Source organism: Convolutriloba macropyga, chromosome 14 (assembly GCF_964194025.1).
Source record: "Convolutriloba macropyga chromosome 14, txConMacr16.3, whole genome shotgun sequence".
Classification (NCBI taxonomy): domain Eukaryota; kingdom Metazoa; phylum Xenacoelomorpha; order Acoela; family Convolutidae; genus Convolutriloba; species Convolutriloba macropyga.
The window spans coordinates 10,471,419-10,486,633 of NC_134481.1; the positions used below are offsets into that span (position 1 = coordinate 10,471,419).

At 33.4% G+C, this 15,215-nt stretch overlaps 1 protein-coding gene across 1 annotated transcript in view; it reads right to left on the minus strand.

The window, feature by feature from the left end:
* LOC142352852 (uncharacterized) overlaps nt 1-7,752 on the minus strand; it is a 65,872-nt gene extending 58,120 nt beyond the window's left edge. Inside the window, exon 1 of the mRNA XM_075405006.1 lies at nt 7,458-7,752. Within this exon, the coding sequence (XP_075261121.1) occupies nt 7,458-7,714 (257 nt within the window). The 5' untranslated portion in view covers nt 7,715-7,752. The remainder of the gene's footprint in view (nt 1-7,457) is intronic.
* Nucleotides 7,753-15,215: the final 7,463 nt, after the last annotated feature.

Here is a 15,215-nt window from a genome sequence, read left to right on the forward strand (position 1 = left end):
AAAGGAATGTTTTATTTCACTTCACCCTATCTAGTAGATTTATCGTGTTTGACAACAGACCTTGCATTAACCTAGGTAACATCTTTTTTGTTAGACAATAGAATTGAAAGAACTGCGTTTGTTGGACGTCCACGGCTTTCGGAGTGTAGAGGAACATCCTTCGCGAGCCAGAGGTACTGAAGTAGTTCTGCATGAGGACGAGGATTTAATGTCCATGTACGCGGGAACCGATGTTGGGAAACTCGCCACAGCACTCTTCGATAAGTTAATTGCAGAAAGTGATCGTGGTAACTTCATCCTTGCACCCAGACGAAAAGAAGCTGACGGCCGAACAGAAGCTCCAGAAAACCTTCTTGAAAAATTTCACAGTCCGAATTTTTTCTAATTAATTAAGTCTTGTAGACAACTTTTTTTTAGGATTTCCCTTTAACGTTCATTATAGGTTGCTAATTTTTGAAACTAAAAAAAGCCACGTAACGATTTGAAAAGTTTTGAAAAAGCATGATTAATAAAGTACATTCCGCAGTTTTTTTTTTCGTTCAGAAGTAGTCAGGCAACTGTATCCTGACACCCCAAAGCTAGCGTGCGAAGAAGCAATGAAGACTGCGAATCAGTACGGCAAAGACATTCGTAAAAAGAATGCCAGCGCAAACAACTAAACATTTCAGTTTGATTTTCATTCTTCGATTAATTGCAGAAACTCAACAGAAATTGCAGATTTAACTTAGAATTTTACCCTTGGAGTTCATTTAGTTCTGTTTGGATAAGATAAACTGATTAATTTTCGCTCGGTCTCAGTATTTATTTACGTTTTTTTATACAACTTTATACGTTAATTTATAGCTAATGCAGTAATATTAAAATTCATTTTGAGATTTGCCAACTTTGTTTTATTGCATAATTGCAGACTTAGAAATTTACCCTTGCAGTTCATTTTTCTCCAAGTTCATTTAGCTCGTCTTCACCTTTCCTAAAAAAATTTACGCTGACAAAATTAAATTAGACTTGGTGAGGCACTTTATGTGAGGCAATGTTTGATTAATGAGAGGTTTTTTTTATCTGACTCAATTTTGAGCTAAAGTTTTTTTAAAGCGACTCGTTTTCAAATCTTGTCCAAACTTTTCCAGTGTTATGATAAATTGCGAAGAGTTAGTGATTGCGGATGGTCAAGTTGTTCGTCAGTTGCTTAAAAATGTCAATGTATCTCCCAAGTCAATGCTCCATTGAGTCCTTTGAATAGTTTCGATGAGTTTGAAAAGCGTCTTCAGTATGCGAAAAAAATTGCGAAAACCTATGGTAAATTGAAAGAACTTTATCAGCAGTCTGTTGCAGCCGGTTTCAAGATCCTACCAGACAACTTTGGTGGCTTCGGGTTATTTAATCACACAGGGAGAGTTCTCAAGCAATCGATCGAACCCCTTAGACCTTTTCCTGTGGGTCTGGTCAAAAACGTCCCTTGCGAGCTTCGAAATGAAATGTCGGTTATGCGTGGTGAGTTGGATACCGATGAGTTAGTCTTGCTAGGCCCAATTCGTTTCGCCAATCACTCATGCTCGCCTAATGCTCAATTCTTCCTCGGTTACACCAGCCCCTTGCTTTAGCATAATAAATGCGTTTTTCTTAAAATAATTAGCTCGATACAGCCCTTTGAAGAAATCACTGTAAGTTATGGTTCGAACTATTTCAAAGACGGTCGACTGAAGTGTAGATCTCCACACAAAGATAAACATATTGTGTCCCCGAGAAATCCTCAGGAGTCTTTTACGCCCCCAGTTGCAAGCGCTTTTCCAAAATGCATCGAGTTACCGGCTACACCAATTGATTTGTTTCGAAGTTCAACTCAAAACGAAAGTTTCCAGACACAATATTCAGCAAGTCAATCAAGTGTTGGAACCCCTAACCTGTTGGAAGTGGAGAGAAAAAGAGGAATTGTAACTCAGAGAAAAAGGAAAGTGAAAAGACGATTAGTCGATACAGCGAGTCGACAAAAACGGACATTTATCCATCAGGTAGATTCCAGCCAGTCCTCGGAGTTGGAAAGTGTGCTTGATGAAACTGAAATGAATACCACAGATCTTGCAACTCCAGATAGCAATGAAAAGGAGTTTGAAGATACTTCTTGTGAAGATGCATCTTGTGAAGATGCATCTTCAGTTTCTAAATCGGAGTCCGACGAAGACTCAAGCAAAGAGTCTGAAACCGAGGAAGCCGAGGAAGACTATTTTGTGTTCTCGCAAGACCCCTTGAGTTGTAACACGAATGTTACTGCTCATAACGCTTTAATGGGATTGTATGGAATTGCTGCGCGACATTGTTTGCCTGACAAAACCTTATTTGACCTCCTGACATGGCATAAATTTGTTCACCCGCGAGACATTTTACCAGCCCCAAATTACATTAAAAATAAAACCAACAGATTAGCGGAGCGATACATTGCAGGGACAGAAACTAACGGCACGGGAGAAGTACTTTTCTTGAGTTTTGCTGATAAACTTCAAGAAAAATTTGAAAAAAACATAACAGAAATTTTAGCTAATGCTAATCCTGATACAAAACAGATCTAAAGCTCACAGCCCTTTTTGATGGAAATGCGTTAAATGTGAAACTTATCTCAATACAGATGGAGTTAGGGTGCAAGAGTCTAGTGATTCCTCAGCCTATCCTGTTTGGGAAGCTCTGGCTGACTTGCCACCAAAATTGCGTTCTTCCTTCGACAACATTCATCTCTGTCCGTTGTGGTATGGCAAAGGAAGTAAAGATTGGGATTCCATATTTGACAACTATCTGTCTGAATTATCAAAAGACAGGAAAATTAAAGTGAATGGGGTTGACTACGAACTGAAATTTCAAACTGTTTAGAACTTGAGTGCAAGCACGATGTCCTGCAAATGAAAAAATTTAACGGATACTATGGATGCGGTTTGTGTACCGTGCGAGGTGTGCAAAGATATTTAGGCGGTCGATCGTAGACGGTCGGCCAAATAATCAATCGTTCACAATGCGTGATCCTGGGATGCACGAGTACCTTGTAAGGCATTTTGAGAGTGGGAGTGTTGAAGAAAGAAAAGCTGGAAAAGAGAAGGGTCCAGAGATTAATACACTCGGAGTTAAGGGGCGATCATATTTATTCAAAGTAATTCCTAATCTTCCATTAACCTGTCCCGTTGACACAATGCACCAGTGTCTTAAAAGAGTTAAAAATGACATTATCAACTTTTTTGCAGAGCAACTGAGCTACGATGAGGTACAGAAAATTGATGACGCAACAAAACAAGTTATTTTGCCCAGCAAATTCAAGCGATCAGTCAGGTCATTGCAATCCCGTGAGCACTTCAAAGCTAACGAACTCAAAACTTTTTTGCGGTATTTTGCCCCAATAGTGTTCCAAAATTTTCCAGAAAACTCTCGGGCACATGAATCCAATTTACAAGATCTCAATTACTTAATCTTTGAACTCCGTTCTATGTACGAAATTGTTGACGAGGCCAAGTTTTGTAGTTACCTGTTAGAAGTTTTCTGCTGCAACATGTCCATCCGCTATCCTTTAAAGAAATTCGACTCAATTAATTTCCATCTGCTCCGACATCTAGCATGGCAGTGCAAGTTCTTCGGGGCCTTATGGACTACGTCTGCAACTATGTTTGAAAGTGCCAATAATCACCTCATAAAGACTTTAAATGGCACTTTTAATACCTTCAGCCTTATCATTAAGTGATACATTCGCAATAGACAGGTCGATAGCATGGGGGTGAAAAACGATAATCTTACCGGATTCCGTGAAGCTTTGAGGGGTAAACCAAGCGGCTTTAAAGACGATTTTTCAATGAAGCGAAACAATTTGATTTCAAATTTTCAAAAGCAATTTCCCGAGGCTTGGTTGTTTTGCAGACACCGAGGAAAATTCTACCTGGAGAGCCAATTGTATACAAGATCTGAAGCAAACAAGTTTGTTTCACTTCCTGAAGGGAACGAAATTTTAGTCGGCCAGATTTTTTTATTCATTGATAAAGAGTCGGTGATTTTGTGTGCTGTTCAGGTCTACAACATTCTTGACAAGTTCGCGTTAGATCTGTCGTCAACTGGGTTTCACGGACAAGACAACAAACTTAAGCCTCTTGGCTATCGTGTAGAAAAGTCGACCGAAGTTCGAGTTTTCAAGTGCTGTTCAATAAACAACAAACTTATTCTCTTCCCTTTTCTCAACAACCTTTACTTTATTAATGTGCTCACCCATTTCGAGCACGATACTTGAAGCAATCCAGACTTCTTTGTAATTTACCTAATACGCTGTAATTTTCCTAAAACTCTTTTTCAGTAATTTTCCTAAAACACTACTAGAGCAAATTGTTTTATTTCTTTATAGATGGAATCGATATTAATGGTTTAATTGCTATTTAGTCCAAAAGTATTCCTCTGTTATGTCAGATTGATATTGAATTAGACGCTATTGAATCTAGACTTCGATCATTAACTTTTTTAAAACTTAGACTTTAAAAAGATTTTAATGGTTCAAGGAGTTGTTAAAAATGAATCAAATTGATATCCCAGACTACCAGTACTGTTAATGTTGTAATGCAAAAAAATGGTCTTCTAACTTTCCGCGAAAAAAAGTTAGTGTTTCAATCGGAATTATCGACTTATTCGCTTATTCTATTTTCAAAAATATAGAGGTTTTATCGGGTCAAGGAGCTGTTCAAATCAATCCAGATTTGGTAAGAAGTATCCCCTGTATAATAAAAGTTTGAAACAAAGAGAGTTCTTGGTATAGTGTGCCTCTGGAAAAAGTTAGTTCTTCGTACGGAAATTTGCGATTAATTCTAATAGTTAATTTTAAAAATAGGTCATTTTGATCAGGTCATAGAGTTGTTCAAATCGAACCAAACTTGGTATGGAGTATCACCAACGCAATGAAAATGTAAAACAAAAAAATTTTTGCTTTACCTTGCCTACGACAAAAGTTAGTTTTTCGTACAGAAATTTGCGATTATTTCAAATAAGTAATTTAAAAAATAGGTCTTTTTGATTAGGTCTTAGAGTTGTCCAAATTAAACCAAACTTGGAATGGACTATCACCAGCGTATACAAAGTCTAAAACAAAAAAAAGGTTTTGTTATAGCTTGCCTAGGAAAAAAGTTAGTATTTCATACGGAAATTTGCGAATTTCGCAAATAACTAATTTTAAAAATAGGTCTTTTTCATTGGGTCAAGGAGTTGTCCAAATCTAACCAATCTCGGTATGGATTATCCCCTGTATATAAAAAGTTTAAAACGAAAAGAGTCTAATAGAGTCTAATACAAAACGAATTTTTGGTATAGCTTGCCTAGGAAAAAATTGGGTTTTCATCCGGGAATTTGCGAATTTCGCAACTAACGAGTTTTAGAAATAGGTCTTTTTCATTAGGTCAAGGAGTTGTTCAAAGCAAACCAAATTGATATCGTAGACTACCAGTAGTATATAAGTTGCAGTGCAAAAGAACGGTTTGCCTTACTGCCGTACAAAAAAAGTAGATATTTCTCACGGAAATTTCGACTTTTTCGCTTATTAAATTTTAAAAATAGGTAAATTTTATCGGATCTTAGAGTTGTTGAAAGTGAACCAAATTGATAGCCCAGACTACCAGTAGTATGTGATTGTATTGCAAAAAAAAATGGTTTGCCTAAATGCCCTACAAAGAAATTAGATATTTCACACGGAAATTTCGACTTTTTCGCTTACTTTATTTTTAAAAAAAGTTAATTTTTATCGGGTCAAAGAGTTGTCCAAATCAATCCAAACTCGGTATGTAGTATCCCATGTGTACTTAAAATGTAAAACAGAAAGGGTTTTTGGTATAGCTTGCCTAGGAAAAAAGTTAGTGTTTCATACGGAAATTTTGATTAATTCGAATAATTAATTTTAAATAATTTTTAAAAATAGCTCTTTTTGATTAGGTCAAGAAGTCGTTCAAATCAAACCAAACTTGTTGTGGAGTATTCCCAGGGTAGGTAGACTCCGAGACAAAACGATTTTTTGGTATAGCTTGCCTAGGAAAAAATTGGGTTTTCATCCGGGAATTTGCGAATTTCGCAACTAACGAGTTTTAGAAATAGGTCTTTTTCATTTGGTCAAGGAGTTGTTCAAAGCAAACCAAATTGATATCGTAGACTACCAGTAGTATATAAGTTGCAGTGCAAAAGAACGGTTTGCCTTACTGCCGTACAAAAAAGTATTTATTTCACACGGAAATTTCGACTTTTATGCTGACTTTATTTTAAAAAATAGTTAAATTTTATCGGGTCAAGAAGTTGTCCAAATCAATCCAAACTCGATATGGAGAATCCCATGTGTACTTAGAATCTTTGAATGTAAAACAGAAAGAGTTTTTGGTTTTGCTTGCCTAGGAAAAAAGTTAGTTTTTCATACGGAAATTTGCGAATTTCGCAAATAACGAATTTTAAAAATAGGTCTTTTTCATTGGGTCAAAGAGTTGTTCAAAGCGAACCAAATTGATATCCCAGACTACCGGTAGTAATTAGGTTGTAGTGCAAAAATAATGGTTCGCCTAACTGCCCTACAAAAAAAGTAGATATTTCACACGAAAATTTCGACTTTTTCGCTTATTAAATTTTGAAAAATAGTTAACTTTTATTGGATCTTAGAGCTGTTGAAAGTGAACCAAATTGATACCCCAGACTACCAGTAGTATGTAGGTTGTACTGCGAAAAAAATGGTTTGCCTAACTGCCCTAAAAAGAAATTAGATATTTTTTTACCGAATGCTCTGCTCAAAATCTCCTATAGTTGTTTGTTTGTAACTCCGCCGTAGCCGGTCCCCAGCCCGGTTGAGAGAAGGAGGGGGGAAACACACCCAGAACATACTGGAAATATCTCAAATAAGTCAGTTTTTTAACTCGACTTGAGATATTTTTCTGACATACGTTTACTATGTTAATTTTCAGCTGTAGAAAGAGGAAGATTTTCCCGGAAAATAACGGGGAAAAGAGTGTAAATAGTGTAAAAATAAAAAAAAATACACTTTTATTCCAATTATAATGACTGGGGAAAAGAATGTAAAATTTAAAAAATTTCCCCCTATTTCTCCGCTTAGTTAGCGGTGTAAGAGTGTAATTATGAAGAGTGTAATTTTAAAATGAAGAGTGGAAGAGTGTACAAATAATTTAAAGGTGGAATATAAAGAGTGTAAAAATAATTTTAAGGTGGAATATTAAGAGTGTAAAAATAATTTAAAGGTGTAAAAGAAAAAGTGTAAAAGAAAATTGAAAGTGGAATTATTATTTGAATTTACACTCTTATTTTTTAAAATTGCACTCTTACACCGCTAATTAAGCGGAGAAATAGGGGGTAATTTTTTTTATTTTTACACTCTTTACACTCTTTTCCCCGTTATTTTCCGGGAAAATCCTCCTCCCGGGTTATCAGTGCGGAGGAGGAGGAGGGGGGGGGGGCGTCCAACTTACCTGCTTCCACTTCCAGCAACCGCTCTTAGCACTGTGTCCTGACTTTCGTGTGTTAATTTGACCTTGCCATCGTGACATTGGTAACACTTTACAAGTTTCACACCAGTTGCATGTTGACCAGCACAGAGGTCACTCAAGGTCACAATAAGGGCAATCAAGGTCACGAAGGTCGATTGGATTGGTAGTTTGAATGACGTCATTTTTGTTATTGCAATTGAGGGGTGTCTAAGTTGAGGGCTGATAATTGTTGACCACATCTTGGTGTAGTTGATTTATTCAAATATGGAACGTTTTCTGGTTCTGAAACACATCATTGCGTTTAGAGAACAACACTCCTCGTGGATCTCGTCAATAAGAGTGCTGATTATTCACATAGGGAAAATTGAATCATTCGAGATTCACAAAATCAAGATATTGAGATATCAGGTCAAAATATGAAACTTATAACAGCCAGCTTGACAATAAATTTAATATTTAACAAAGCTTTGCTCTTTTGTGAAAATTATCAGAAATTAGTCATGGCATAATCATACTGATGCAACATAACTCAGCCATCTATGCGTCAGCCATCTATGCTAGTTGGAATGAAATTACAACCACGGCATAAAAACTGATAAGAAACTGGTAAAATATAATGAACAGGGAGAAAAAAATCATTACAAAAACAAAACTAGACCTAGAAAAGAATTAGAATTGATTCAGAAAAGCATTTAGAAAACTCGAGAAACAACGATAAACGCAGAAGTCGAAATGCCGAACGAGAGCAAAAAATAAAAATCGAGACAAGCGAAATTCTGTTCAAGCACCATTTTCTGTCCCTAATTTGAAATTAAGATGAATTATTTTTTCCAAAATTCCACAGAACCAATCATTTGTTTGCTCCACTTCCTGTTAAGGCATAAACAGAAACACAACTGTAAATTGACTCCAAAAATCATACAAATGAGTAAAAAGGTATTCAAAAAAACAGACAAAAAATTTTGGAAGCGAATTGAGGAGTTGTGTCTGCCAAGAAAACAATCGTTTCTGCTTAAGCGCCTACTAAACTTGATATAAAACAAAAATCTGTTATAAAACCTAATTTATTTTAATATAATTACAGAACACCTAACGACAAAAGTTTTTCTGTGCAAAAAAAGTATCAAACATTTTTCTCAACAGAAACATAAAATTTGTGATCATTTGGTAACCAAAAAAAAACGTTCAGCAACAGACGTGATTTAAGCTTGCAATGAAAGCGATAGAATAAAGCAGTGGTCAAAATTGCTAAATTAGAGGAAAAAATTTTCAAAACAGCTGAAAAGCCTAAAAAAATCCATGCCTGACACTAAAATTATTAAACAAAAAAATAAAAAGCACTGCATGAACCTGCTAAAGATTTTTATAATAGCCTATTCAAACAATTACCGAAAAAAATATTATAAACAAAAAACTATATTTGAAAACGCAATATGAGAAAAAATTGCTTGCTTGCAGAAAACTTTTACGACTCAACATTAAAATCCCTCTAAAGCAGCAATATGAACAAAAAACTACTCTATTTATAGTTATTTCTCAACTTTTTCTCTCTTAAACTACTCTAAAATTTTTCAGCGTTTCATTTTCTGCATTGCATCACTGAAAATCTAAACAAACAGCCCCACAGTGGAACGTAAATTCTTTGATTGGGAAAAAATTCAACTATTTTGCAACCGTACTGATGAACGTATATACTAAAATTAAGAAGACAAGTCCTGATTAACAATTAAAAATCATCAGTTAAAAAAACATAAACTCCAAATGAACAGGAAAATCAATTCGAAATCAAATGATAAACAAGAAAAAATCATTATAATTTGGAAATATTATAATAGTCTATTCAAACAACTAAAGTGAAAAAAATTATCATAAACAAAAAAAATATATTTGTAAACGCGGCACGGGTAAAAATTGCTTTCTTACAGAACATTTTTACACCTCAACATTTAAATCCATCCAAAGCAGCAATATGAACCAAAACAACCCTATGTATAGTCAATTCTCAACTTTTTCTCTCTTAAACTACTCTCAATTTTTTCATGCGTTTCGTTTCCTGCATTGCCCCACAGTGCAACTTATTTTCTTTGAACTGTAAAAAAATCAACTATTTTACAACCGTACTGTTGAACGTAAATACAAAAATTAAGAAGACGTGTTCTGAATAACAATTAAAAAGACATCAGTTAAAATTCACACAAAAACCTCAAATGAACAGGAAAACCAGTAAGAAATCAAAAGATAAACAAAAAAAACACTTGGAGCCAAATTGCTGCACTAAATCAAAATAACACCATCTAGAAGAAAAATTTTTAACCAAACACCATTATCCATTATCTCACTCTACTTTAAAAAAAGTTATAAAAATCTTTGATTTTGCGCTGCAATTCTTGTTTTCGTGCACTCCAATTTTACTTCTAACACAAACAAATTGTTTGAATTTTCCTTAAAGACAAGAGAACCCAAAACAATTCACGTTCTTTGAATTATACAGCAAACAAATCATATTTCGTAATTAGATATTCAGAGTTATTAATATAGGTAATTTCTGGTAGTATGTAAAACTTTTTTTTTGTCTTAAAATAAATTTCATTTACTTCGACGAGTTACTCAGCAAGCCACTTTTTTTATTCTTGTTTACTCAAAAATATATATTAACTGGAATCTAGAAAGCATTTATTCTGCTCCAACATTTATCTGAAATTGAAATTTGTGAGAGCGCTTTCAAAAATTTTGAATTTATGATTTTAGAGATTTTTCATTGAAAAATTATATTGTTTTTTGAAACCACCAGTTAGACCATTAGACGCTATCAGTTGCTATTCTCACCACCGAACAAACAATGTTTTATATTGGATCATAAAAAAACTTTTATTTGAACACTTTCAACTAGAATAGCAATTTTTTTCCTATCGGATCTTATAAGATCACAGCGTGCAGAATATTTATCTTTTAAGATGTAATGAAGCATACTTTTTATTAAGAAAGATCTGATAAATTAGAATAGTTTAGAAAAATTTGGATCCCTGCAACTATTTTTACCTGGTAAGATCTGACTAAGTGTTTTTCAAAATTTTAGTTGGTTGTTGCATATCTTATATATTCCAATAAAAATAGAGGATAACAATTTGTTATACCATATAAAATGCTGTGGACATAATGAGGTTTTCATATGGTTTTATGATCTCATAAGTTTAATTGGATTATTACTGATTGGGCGATGTGTACATAAAATCTGACAGAACTGTGGTATTTTTTCGTTGATGTTAGAAAGTTGAGAGAGAACAATCTGATGTAAATTTTGCATACAAAAAACTTGAATTAATTTGAAAAGAAGCTCTACTTGTTCAACGTATACTTGGCTAGAGAAAAGAAGCCTTGAGAAGCAAGAAAGAACATGAGAATATGTTATAAGAAATGCCAGAGTTCGAGAAATTCAGAACAGTTGCTGTAATGGTTGGCACTCTCTTTGCGAGTAAAGTTGCTGGTTCAAATCGAGTAATGGTCGATTCTCACAGTAGTTGCGCCTGTTTAAACCCTCTAACAGTTGAAAAATACATATGCCTTTTGGGACTTAGATATAGCATCTCATTTTTAGTTTCTGAAAAATTCTCATTTTCCGTTCTTAAAATTCTTCACAAGCTTTTTCAAACTTTTCATTTAATTGACTTCAAAGCTGTCGGGGCAAATGGCCTACATCAGAAAATCTGCAATGAAATTTTTGCAGTTATTGTTTCAAATATAGAGGATTTTTGGTCGAACCAGTAACAAAAGCAAGATAACTAACTTTGTTCCCATTGTTGTGGCGTTATTTATAACGATCTGTTTATTTATACAGACCCACACTCGTTTTATGTTCAAACCTCAACAAAAAGCGGTGAAACCGCTTTGAAATGAGCATCAAGTATTTTGGCGAAAAATTTGAATTAACGATATGTTGTTTATTTTGTTCACGTATTTCGAGACAAATAGCCTCTGACATGAAAGGGAAGAACAAAAACGAGGAATTGGCTAAGGGAAAGACGCCTGGCTTGAAGCAAATTCCAAAATCTTTTAATCTCTTGATTTAATTAGACTTCATAAACAGGGAATTGAAATCAAGGTGAACTTATTATAGGAAATATGTTCACAGATAGAGTATATTTTGTGGTAGCTACAAAGCGAGTAGGAATCAAAAGAAAGCCTAATTAGGAAAAAATATCTCCGTGATATTGAGATAAGTGAAAATTCAAGTATATTTAATGGTTATATATCCGCTAATGAACACTTAACAGCCTTCTGCCCTATCATTTTTTTGTCCGTTTCAGATTGAGAATGACTAATAGTTACGATAGATTTTAATTTTGTTGTCGTATACAAGGTTAATGTGTGATCAAATTGTCAAATAATGAATATATTATTTTTTTCATGGTCTGCGAGTCAATCAAAAATCTGAAAATGATAGAAAAAAAGTAAAATTATATGATTTAGATCATATTTTGACAGAAAATATATAAATGGCCTTTAACTAATTTGGTTCTTTGCACTATAAGCCGATTTTGAGTGTCTTTTTTGATGAATCGGTGATAGTATGGATAAAAAGGCTAATCAGTTGTAACAACTAAACTACAAATTTGAGGAAAAACAAGCCTTTATTTCATCTGCAATCAAGATTCGTTAAACAACAGCTCATCAAAGATTAAATTATTCGCAAAAACAAATTCATGAGTCTCAAATGGAGGAAAATAATATGTGTGCAATACAACAAAAAAAAACGTGTGCTACAGTCTTTTTTAAAAAATTTTAGCGGGTATAATTTGATTGCCTGAAAGTATAGATATAAAATTTATATTCACGGTTCATATGAAGTCTTATGAAAACAAAGTTGACATTTTATTACAAGACTTTTCATGCATTTAGGATAATTGTATAACTATTTACAAAAATTGTATAAATCATACATGACTCAGTATGATAAGACAATGAATTTAAACATTTTTTGATCAACTATTTTCGTTAGTGCCAATTATTGTGGCTTAATAGTTGCTCTTGAAACTCTGTAATTTCTCTTTGAAAAACTTTATCTTATAAAATTTATGATCAGTGCTTGACTACTAAGAATTCCTAAAAACAAGGAGTTTCGGTAATATGCATTTGATCATACTATTCTGACTGTCGTCGGCCACATTTTATTAATTGTCTTGTAAGACGAGATAGGAAAATCACTTACTGTTCGAAAAAAATGGGGTAGAAAAAGTAAAGCTTTAGAGGACCAACGAAAACTTCCTGCTATTATTGAGACTTCCAGACAGAACAAAAAACAAAAAAAACAACAAAAACATTTATATTTTTATTACGGGCAATATTACATATATATTTTTCAAAAAGTGCTATTATCAAAGTAAAAAAAAAACATTAGATGAAACCCTAACTAAAGTAATCACATTTAATTGTCCTTCATTCGAAATCAGGTGATACCTGTCTCTAATTAGAATATTTATTTAGTGGAGAAAAAGAAGTTTAGAAATCAAGCAGAGTTAAAAAAATATATTTGATAGGAAATAAACGATAAGTTTAATACAACCGTTAAATTTCTATTGAAAAAATGCAAAACAGTTTAAGTTATGCTTTTTAGCAAGCTAATGGGACCTGTCACTGATGAGACTAAGTGAAAGTATAATATGAAGCGGAGGCAAACACCAAAAAAATTAAAACTTTTGTGTGAGACCACACAGCTGAAGTCATTAAAGCATAAGCTATAAGCTTAAAACTTACAAGTTCAATTGAATAACAGATCTTATGACATAACAAAAGTCGACTCTGAAACATGGCCTAGTATTGTTGTTGTGTTAAGTATCAAAACCATTAGTTGACACGTAAAACAGCTAAAGAGGTTGTCTGATTCACAGGAACACGAGGATAGCGGATATAATCTATCATAAATGCGACTAAGTTTCAATTTGACAAAATTAAGAATAAAGAGCAGCTAATTTTTTTTTAAAAAAGGCAGAATTTTTGAAAAGGAATAAAATCAAAGTCTTGAAACCAACTATCTACCATCTGAACGTATTAGAAAGATTGTTTTATAAACCCATAAGAATTAAATTTGACCTTCCATTAATGATATTATTGCACAATAGTACAAAGAGCTTACAAAACTCAGAAAAATTTTGAAATTTTACAAAAACACCGTTCTGGAGCTCAAAAAAACATAGGCGGTTCTCTTAATCATAAACAATTCTTTTTTGGAGAAAAGTATGCTAAAAGGGAACAAAATAACGTCCAATTTCAATTGCAATCAATCCCTGATAAATACTCGAAAAAAATCTAATTTCGTCAAACACTACATTTTACTTTTAATGTAGTTTACGATTGAGAGGCTTTCTAATGATACTACCATTAACTTTGTACGATAAATATATATAGACGGCCAAATTTGAGTAAACCAAGAAAAATCGTTGCGCAAATGGTTCCTCCCACTTTATGGCTCACAATATTAATTTCTTGTCTCTATTTCTACAAAGAGGTGTTTTCGTGATGGATAATGATATCATGGCAAAAAATAAAACAAAATTTTTTGGATTCAGAAACAATATTAGAGTTGGATTAGAGGAGTTTTCGTGATGGATAACGATATCATGGCAAAAAATAAGACAAAATTTTTAGGATTCAGAAACAATATTAGCGTTGGATTAGAGGTGTTTTCGTGATGGATAATGATATCATGGCAAAAAATAAGACAAAATTTTTAGGATTCAGAAACAGTATTAGCGTTGGATTAGAGCGTTTTTTACGCCTCAAAATATTGAATGAATAAGATTAAAACAAAGAAGACCGTTTTATTTGTACATAGTTTTTGTTCGTTTTAAGGATCACCAAAAAATCGCCCATTTTGGGATTGTCTAGGCAAGTATTTGGGTGGATAAATGTCGGTTGAATGAAGAGGTGGAGTTTACTGTGAAACAATGTATCCAGAATACAAAATAAACAAAAATGGATAAAGAAATGAAATTATTGAAATTCGGATGCTTTTGTGAGCTGGAATTTGAAAGATATTCAATATTAATTCACAAGTTATAAAAAATCTAATGATCTACAAAAATTTTTGGGAAACTACGGTTTGAAAACAGTTCAATCGCAAAAGAATTTCAATTTAATTAACATTTGCAGTCGCATGTTTCTTCTCTTGTTTGTTAAACAAATAGTGGGGATCAAAAGTGAAATTCTATGAAATGTTCAAAATAAATAACCTTAAATCAATTTAGTAAAACAATTCATATGATGCGAACACTTTTAACTCCTCAGTTGTTTAACCCTGATCGCCCACTTAGCAAAATAAAGAGCGAACTTAGACAATTAATTTTTTTAAGTAAATAGCAGAAAATTTTTTTCCAACCAACTCAGTGCGAGGTGGTTAGAAACTGTACCTTCAAAAGGTAATTTTTCTTAAGATGATTTTTGACAATTGGTATGTTTCAGGTGGAATGAAATGAATGGTTGCATTAGAAAGCCCTACAGGTATATAAAAATTTATCTCACAAATTTTCCCAACATAACTATCCCCTTCCATAACCTATAGCTGTTTGAACTTTTTGTGAACAATTAACATTTTCTAACAATCTTGTAGCTGTTTGGCAAGGCCCACAGTTGATGATTTTGACAAAATTTTGAGAAAATTTATGCAACATTTAAATAATTTGGTGCAGAGTAAAATTTGTCGGCTGAATGTGTCCCGTTTAATTTGGTACAAAAACTATTGCCATA